Source organism: Acanthisitta chloris, unplaced genomic scaffold (assembly GCF_000695815.1).
Source record: "Acanthisitta chloris isolate BGI_N310 unplaced genomic scaffold, ASM69581v1 scaffold25062, whole genome shotgun sequence".
Taxonomy (NCBI): Eukaryota; Metazoa; Chordata; class Aves; order Passeriformes; family Acanthisittidae; genus Acanthisitta; species Acanthisitta chloris.
In genome coordinates, this window is record NW_008662635.1 from 103,524 (window position 1) to 112,004 (window position 8,481).

At 44.2% G+C, this 8,481-nt stretch overlaps 1 protein-coding gene across 1 annotated transcript in view; it reads left to right on the forward strand.

Moving 5' to 3' along the window:
- Positions 1-8,481, forward strand: part of MEGF11 (multiple EGF-like-domains 11) — a gene marked incomplete at its 5' end in the record, with an annotated part of 97,310 nt that overhangs the window by 40,974 nt on the left and 47,855 nt on the right. The window contains 3 exons of the mRNA XM_009070677.1: positions 187-307; positions 1,831-1,994; positions 2,395-2,497. Coding sequence (XP_009068925.1) covers positions 187-307; positions 1,831-1,994; positions 2,395-2,497 — 388 coding nt within the window. The remainder of the gene's footprint in view (positions 1-186; positions 308-1,830; positions 1,995-2,394; positions 2,498-8,481) is intronic.

Below are 8,481 nucleotides of genomic sequence, written 5' to 3' on the forward strand. Positions count from 1 at the left end.
CTCCAAGTCAATCAAAGCACTAATTGCATCATAATCATGGGAAGCAGCGGTGACTGCTCAAGTGCTGAAGACTCAGCAATCAACACTCTGCTCACTGTTTGGAGGGAGAAAGCCTCCCTGTGCCGAGATGGGAATTTCCTGCAATTCACATTTCTTGAGCTGACTCTGACTTTTTCTGGTTGGCAGGGAGATGACTGCACCCTCACCTGCATGGCAGGGACCTATGGAACCAACTGCTCCTCGGTCTGTAATTGCCAGAACGATGGGGCCTGCTCCCCCGTGGATGGGCTGTGCTACTGCAGAGAAGGTAAACAAGGTTCAGATTTAACAGTTGTTGGCAATTTGGCATCAGTGCTTCTCCCTTTTTAAAGTGGCACAGCTGTGCAGTCAGTAACTCCACTATTTTCTTGTCTGCCCAAGTATCCAAACTCAACAGGGGCTTGACTGGATCTTCTGTCTCTGCCCTGAACAGGGGCCAGGCTTATGTGCTCTGCTGCAGGGGCAGGTCACAGAACTAAGTGTGCTGGCAGAGCCATGGCTCCTCTCTCCAGAGGAAATGCAAAGCCCCCAGGCTGTTGGGGTTTTTCTCTATCCCTTTGTGGCCCCATTTCTCCAGGATTCCAAAGCCCCTGTTCTCCCTCCATGCCTGGCCTGACACACTGGGCACAGGAGCAGGGACAGTCTCCTGCCTGTCTTTTCTCCAGCCCATTGCATTGGGCTGTGCCAACCATGTTTATCCTCACCAGACCTGCAGACTGCCTGCCCATCTTGACCTTGGGCTGCTCTCACTCCCGGTGATTTGGTCTCTTGGCTGATCCCAGCTGCCAGTCCTGCACTTGGGGACTGTGGGGTGGTCCCTGTCTGCCCTTTCTGCCACCCTCAGCTCCCTATCCTCCCTGTACTCTGACACTGTGACACCCCAACCATGTGCAGATGTCCTCTGTCTCCTGAACCAGCATAGGGTTGCAGGATGTGGCTGCCTTTATCTGGGAAACAAGAAATCTTGCTCTGGAGTCTCTCTGCAAGACTAATATCTTTTCTTCTCACACTCATGTCCATAATTCCCTCCTGTGCTCAGTAGTGAGCATAACCCGTGTATCAAGTAATCACCTGAGAAATCTTGCACTGCTCCATAGCACAGTGTCTCATGTTCCCCCAGAATCCCAACATGAGCTATGCCTGTATGACATGCATAAGGCCTAAAACAGAAGTGAGGCAAATAACAATAAAATCTGGCATTTCAAACGTGGATTAATGGGTCACGGTAGAATCCTATTTAATGAGGGTGTATAAACCATGAGTTACCACTCAACTCCATTACATACAGCTGCAGTGTAATGAAAGTCATTGTGTGGCTGGTAGTTAAGATTTGAGACTTAATGGTTAGAAATGATGGCCTTGGTCTTTTTTTAGGTGTAATAGCTGCTTTATATTAAATAGCATTGTCAAAAAATAGGAGGTAAGAAACAGGCAGCATCAAATGGCAAGTCTCTTGCATTCTTGTGGGTCAGCAGGTCTCCAGCCTGACAGACAGCACTGCCTGCCTCATGCTGCCCTGGCACTTCCCAGAGAGGCACCAGGCACCTTAATCTGGTAACAGCCAGCACAGTGATACCTGCATTGCCCCTCTGTATGTATTGATGCTGCTGGATGAAGTTGGGAGGCCATACTGAAAGGGTCAGTTATTTACCCCAAGACAATCAATTTACACCAAGAAACTCATCCTGGAATCAGAGAGCTGTACCTGGCCAGCTGCCTTTCTTGCTGTGTCAACCTTGCTTTTTTAAACTAAAACGTTCCAAATGCTGTTTCTCTCACCTGTTTCTTTAGGGTGGCAAGGAGTGGATTGCTCTATTCCATGTTCAAGTGGAAGTTGGGGTCTGAACTGTAACCAGACCTGCTACTGCAGCAATGGAGCAGCCTGCAGGCCAGCTGATGGCTTTTGTCTCTGCTCCCCAGGGTGGCAAGGGGAGTACTGTGACCAGCCATGTCCTGTGAGTACAACTGGGGTGGTCTTCCACCCTCTTTGAAATCACAATCCACATAGCTCTGCTGAACATAGAGTAGGGCAGTATCTCATTTTGTCTGTGGATATCTGAAGGAAATCATGTGTAAATAACAGATTGAGTTTCTAGCAGCCAACTGGATGTATTATACTTCGCATTATATTTTATCAGAGCTATTGCTGTGTTATCTGCATTTTTGTGAACATCATTTTTTAAAGTGATTCCTCATTTGGTTCTGTATAGACACATTAGGCACTGAGTTTCTATCTTCTCTGTATGTTAATTTAAAAAATGCGACTCAGCATTAAGAGGGACATGATAGATGATTTTGTGCATTTTCGAACAAAAAACTGATTACTGAGAGGCTTCTTTATTTATATTTTTGAAGGATGGAACATATGGTCTTAATTGCAGTGAACGTTGTGACTGTAACCATGCAGATGGGTGTGATCCTGTCACTGGTTACTGCTGCTGCCTTGCAGGCTGGACAGGTAAAATTGGCTATTTCCTTTGTAAACCTTGGGGGGTTGGCTGGGGGGATTGTGGGGGTTTGTTGGGTTGTTTTGCTTTGCTATTGCACTGGACTTGTGACTGCAAACTTTTAAATAATAGATTAAGACAAGATCAGCTGTACTTGCCCATATTGAAATCACTCATGATGGTGACGATAATTGGCATTCATTAAATTTGTATTCAGATGAGTCAAAAGATGGCTCCAAACCTGGAGCCAGATGTTAGCCTTCTGTAACAGCATCCTCAGGAGGAATGCAGATCATCTGGAAATCCTGCAGAGGTTTTCTCCTTGAGCAGCCCTTTCCACAGAGGTGCAGTTGTGGGACAGTGAATCCTGGGACCATCATGCATACCTGGGATGCAGATAGAGCTTTTCTGAATGCCTAGAGTCATTACAGCTGCTCCATCATACAAAACCCAGATTTTTCCCATTTTCCTATGCTCCTTGCCACACAGAAGGGGAGTTGCAGAGTGCAGATTAATTCTAGTTTGACAGAGCTATCATGATTACACAGCAGCAGAGAGGAATATTCAGTGAAGTCAGAGTCCAGGCTGAAGATCTCAGTACAATTAGACCTGCACTTGACTCCACACTGATAGGTCTCTGCCTGCTTTTGACTGCTGACACAACAGCAGTGGGGGGCAAGTTATTGACCCAACCAGTATTTCACACTTAGCTGCCTAAAATACTGGTTAATCTCCCTCAGCTTTCTGTAGAGGCTCTGGGGGGAAATAAACTCATATCCTTGCCCAGAACTGCAGTACCACCAGTGGCACTGGCAGTCAAAATGCATTTCTATTAACTGCAAGTCATTTGGAAAATTTAATTGTTTTTCAAACAAGCCCAAGTTGGAAGAATATATGGAGCAAGGCAGACTGATCAGGCAGCCAGCAATATTGGGATACTGTCACCTTACCCCTTAAACCACTGCAGGCCTTCTGTTTCTGATGGAGAGAGCATGCCCACAGCAGCTCAGGAGCTCCTATGAGCATGAAGCAAAAGCAGTGAAATTATGTCTAGAACATAGAATAGAAATAATCTTTTAAGAATTGAATAAAATGCAAAAATAGGAAGTTATGCAGGTGGCATACAACAAAGCTGCTGTTCAAAGATACTGGTCATGCATCCCTGAAAAGGGCATTTTTTCCTCCAAGGAAATCCATTTTAGAAGCTCAGCAGTATCTCCTCCTTCATCCCCTTGTCTTCCTCACTCACTGGACTGTATTCATCTTCTTTGAGCCTCTTTGCCATCAATACATCCATCCATCAGGCTTTAAGACTCTGCTGTGCATTATTGATGATCAGCAGAGAAGCAGCTGGTGGGCTGTCCTGGCGTCACTGCGAGATTCTTCAAGGGAGAAAATGGTTTTTAAAAGTACAGTAAATTAAAGAGAGATATTTACACACACTCCAGAAGTTTATTGCCCATCTTTCTGGCTGTAGCATTCCAGAGGAAAGTGCAGGAAATGAACTTTGCAGGCAGTGCAGACTGAAGGTGTGGCTGTTTCTCAAAGGCATCTGCAGCAAATACTTGGTGCTTACTCTCATGCATATCTGTAAATGAACTTCAAATGCTGATAGCAATTACTCTAAGTAAAGGTGAGAATAATTTCTGACGTCCTTCTTTTAATTTCCATTTTGGACAAGATAAATGTATATTACCTTGAAGGAGACTTGCTGCAACCTAAGCACTTTATCCTTCAATATACCCCTGGAGTTCTGGAACTTCTTTCTTCAGGATCACATTTCAGGGAGGAAAATAGCATGTTCATATTTGAGACCAGGTTGGAGTTGAGGTGTTGACAGGGCCCTGTAAGGTGGAAATGTTGATAGACAGAGCCAACATGTTTTGTCAATTCTACTTCCAATGGTTTTTTTCCACTTGGCTTAGCACCAGACACAAGGATAAATTCTGCTCATACTAGTTTGAAAGTATGTAATTTAAGAAACTCTTCAGCTAGATAATTATATTTTCATATTAAGGAGTGTGGCATCAGTGAAAGATTAATCTTATCTGTAGTTGTTGTGAACTGAGCCATGATGTGTATTGCAGTGCATCTTATAAATATGAGGTGATAAATAATTCAGGCTGAATTTTTTTGCTTTCTGAATTTGGCACTAATTAGGCATGGCCTGAAAAAGATCAGAAAAGTTCAGGATCGTGGAACATCTGAAGGTTTTCCTGCCCACTCACACCAAACAGAGATTTCACGTGGATTTCTGATCCTAATAGCCACAAAACTTCATCTGAAACAGCATATTCTGTATGTTCATCCCAGACATGGGACTCACTCTTGATGTCGGTGTTTTATGTAAAGATCAAGGGGAAGATTGAACCCATTTTCTTTAAAGTGGTTTCAAGATGTTACTAATACAAACCTTCAGGGAATGATAGATGGTAAGAGCATGGAGAAGGACTGGAAAAAGAAGGCAAAAGGCATGTCAAGAGTAGCATACAATGGAAGTTAATAGCAGTCTGCCATCCCTTTATTATGCCATGACTGCCACCCATCAAGCCTATTATTCGGGACAATGCCCTGCCATGGGAACCAGCTGGGGGAAGGTAATTTTCAGGAGCTGAGTGTACCTGGCAGATGGGAAGATGATGAAGAGATTCCCACATATCAACCAGGAGATCACAAAGCTGTGCAAACCAGCTGTATGCATAAATAAGCACGTTGGCAACAAGCTGCTCTGAGACGTGCAGATACCCTTTCCGCTGAGTTCCGTGGGGAATTGCACGTGTGCAGCCACAGGCAGAAGTTAGATCTGATCTGGAGATGATTGCACCCTGGTGTTACTGCTGGAAATTACCCAGCCAAGTACACAGGCACATGGAATCACAAATTTGAAGGTAGCGTGGCAAGCATGACGTTCGTGCATGGAAGTCCAAACCTACATTGGTAAAATGCTCTTATGTGGTGCAAACAAAGTGAAACTTGTTCAAATGTTGGCCAGAATCAGATCTGTGACCTGCTGAAGCAATGCAGAGCTGAGTTTCCCTCCACATGAAGGAAATGTGGGATGCAGTAACACCCAGGGCTCAGCCTTGCACTGGATGGAGCTCTGTGGCTGCAGCAGTACTGCTCACACATAACCTCACGTGCACAAATAGTGCCCTAGAAATCCAGAGAAAATGGTTCATACCTATTGCCAGGTTAAAAAGGAAAAGTATAGCTCTCAGAGGATCAAGTCTTGACTGCTCAGACTGATTGTTTTTCCAAAGTTTAATAAGGGTCTCTCTCCCTCCACCTCTGCCATGGATTTTAGATACAGACCAGTTCTGTGCTTGCAGCTCTGTGTGCACACAGGTCCCTCAGAGCTCCCAGCACACCAGTCATTTGTGGAAGAGGTGTTATTTTGTGTACATTCAGGTTAAAATGAAATGCTTGAAAATGGAGTACTTCGGTGCTAATTGCATTTGGTTAATTAGGGATCCTGCACACACTGAATCTGCAGAGGGAATGGAAGCACAGCAGCACTGTGTGGTGGAACAGCTCCTGGAAGTGCTTTGCAAGCAAATAGGTCCTGGAGAAGCAGGCACCAGTCTCATCTATCCCAAGGGCAACCTCCTCTCCTGGATGTTCACTGGCTGTGATAAGGTCATAAACACTACTTAGGCTCCTCTTAATAAATACGCTGGAACTGGACAGAAAAGGATCTGGTGGCCTTGGTGGGTGAGCAGGGAGGACATGGGGAGACAGTGTTGCTGTGTTAGGAGCAGTGCTGTGTGGCTCTGGAGGTACAGCTCCAGTATGGAGTTTGCAGGCTGAACTGCAAACCCCCTCAGCTTGGTTCTCCCTCCTCAGGGTGGCTGCTGGCAGCATGTTTTCTACCAGAAATGGCTTCCTCACAGACACCAACTGGTTATTGCTCCATAGCCTTTAGCTGGTTCACTCAGTATAACCCTCAGTTATTAAATTAGGCATAGCTGCTGCCCTGGCCTCTAATTTCTGGAAGTGCTCCCTTGTGCTTGACCTGAGCCAGGTTAAGACTCTCTGGGTAGTCAGACCCAGCCATTGCCCATCCCTCCTCTAAGACCCAAGTCTGTCCATTTTCCCAGTTGGACATGCTGCTCCCAGGCAGATTACAGAAGGAAAGCCACAGGCCTGGCTGCTGGTCACAGTGAGCTCTGCACCTCCCTGTGATGAGTCAATGTGCTCCAGGTTAATTGTGCCACTGTGTATTTTGTTACCCTTGGAGCTGTTACAGTGGGATTAAATAGGAAGTGATCTGCAGGGGGATATTTCCATTCCTTAAATGTTAAGGTCAGTTAAAATCCTGTTTATCTAAATTCCTTTAATCTGAAATGCTGTCTTATCTACATCTTGTTCTGTCTGTGTTCTCGTATCGTGCTCTGGTTTTGCAGAGCGCTGCGGTTGCGATGCTATCTCAGTTATCCACTGAGTCAAGTTACTCAGAGGCTCCTCTGAATATCCAGAGCCAAAGTTTATTCAGTATGTTTTAGCATCCCAAAGATGTGAGTGGTACTGTAGATGTGAGATGGAAAACATAAAAGTGTGCAGCCCATGGTTAATTATGAAAGAAGCCTCATAGATTAATTACAGGATGGCAAACACAGGTATGAAAATGATCTGTGCTGCTGAGGAAGAAACACCTTGTTATTGCCTTGGTGCTTTTCTCCTTCAGGCTTCATTCATGTCTCATAAGAGTAGCCTCCCCCTTTTCTGTTACATACAGGAAACCCAAGCATATATTTCCCCATCCCTTACAACCTCAATAACTTTCATAGATTGTCAACATAAACCCGAATTGTCTCTTATCATGCCCAGAACTACAGCACAGCAGCTGTGGTAGCCTTGAGTTGTAGGATTTCCACATGTGATGGTCTGGGGGAGTTAATGGGGTCAGGAGGTGTCAGTGGTCACAGATAAGTTGAGCTTTGAGGGCTGAGACCGTGCGTTTGTGAGCATTTGTAGGCTGCCAGTGACATCTGCACTGTCACTCAAACACAGAAACATGTTTCTTCCCTCCTGTGGACACATTAATTCAGGAAAACTGATAAGCCTGTTACTCCAGGGAAGACCTTTTTGAATTTTAAAGAAACAGTGACCACTCTGATGGGGAGCTCTGAGGTATTTTTAGCTTCACTTTCTCGGAGTTCTTTGCAAGAAGGTGAAAAATGTTTGAAGGGGAAAAAAAAAAAACCCTTTCCATAAAATACATTTTGTTTGTATTAATATGACTTTTCTTCCATTGCAGCTGTATCCAGTTCATAGTCTTAGGGCTAGGTCCTGACCTCAGCTGCACTAGGTTGAAGCCAAATAATTCCCTGGTCATTTATAGATCAACCCCATGAACATGCTGATATAATTTGGTCTGACTTTTCCACGTGCATTTAAAACCAGAAGAAAATCTAGGACTTGTTTCATGCACCTACAGGTTTTTAGGTGAAGATCCACCTGAATTTAGAATTCACTATGTCGTGGGTTGCCTTTTTTTTAACATCAGCCTGTTTCCTGCTCATGCTTTGTAACACAAAGCCTAAAAATATCAGAATGGAGCAATAGTAAGTTCCTATTAAACATGCATTTTCTAGATGTCTCATCCCATTATCTACACCATATCTTGCATTTATCACTTTTGGCAGTCTTATCCCAGATTTTTAAATTAATAATTTATTTCTGTGATTATTCTGTATCCTTACATTAGCTTTAAACAGACAGGAAAACGGGAAATTTCTAGAGTCAGTCTGAAATGGAGCATTTTAGCCTCTCTCCTGGCCTCTGCCTTTCCAATGGGAGAATCTTTTCCATAGGAAAAGCTGTACTTGCTCTCTGGATTCCACAAGTGCCCTTTAGTCTATGAATGTAACATAAGCTTATTAGAAATTAGCTTTAATTTTTCATTGACTTAATTTCAAGTGAGTTGATAAGATTTTAATGTCAGGCTGTGCTTAAAAATTCTCTCTTTGACAGGAACCTTTAAGGATGGTTCCTG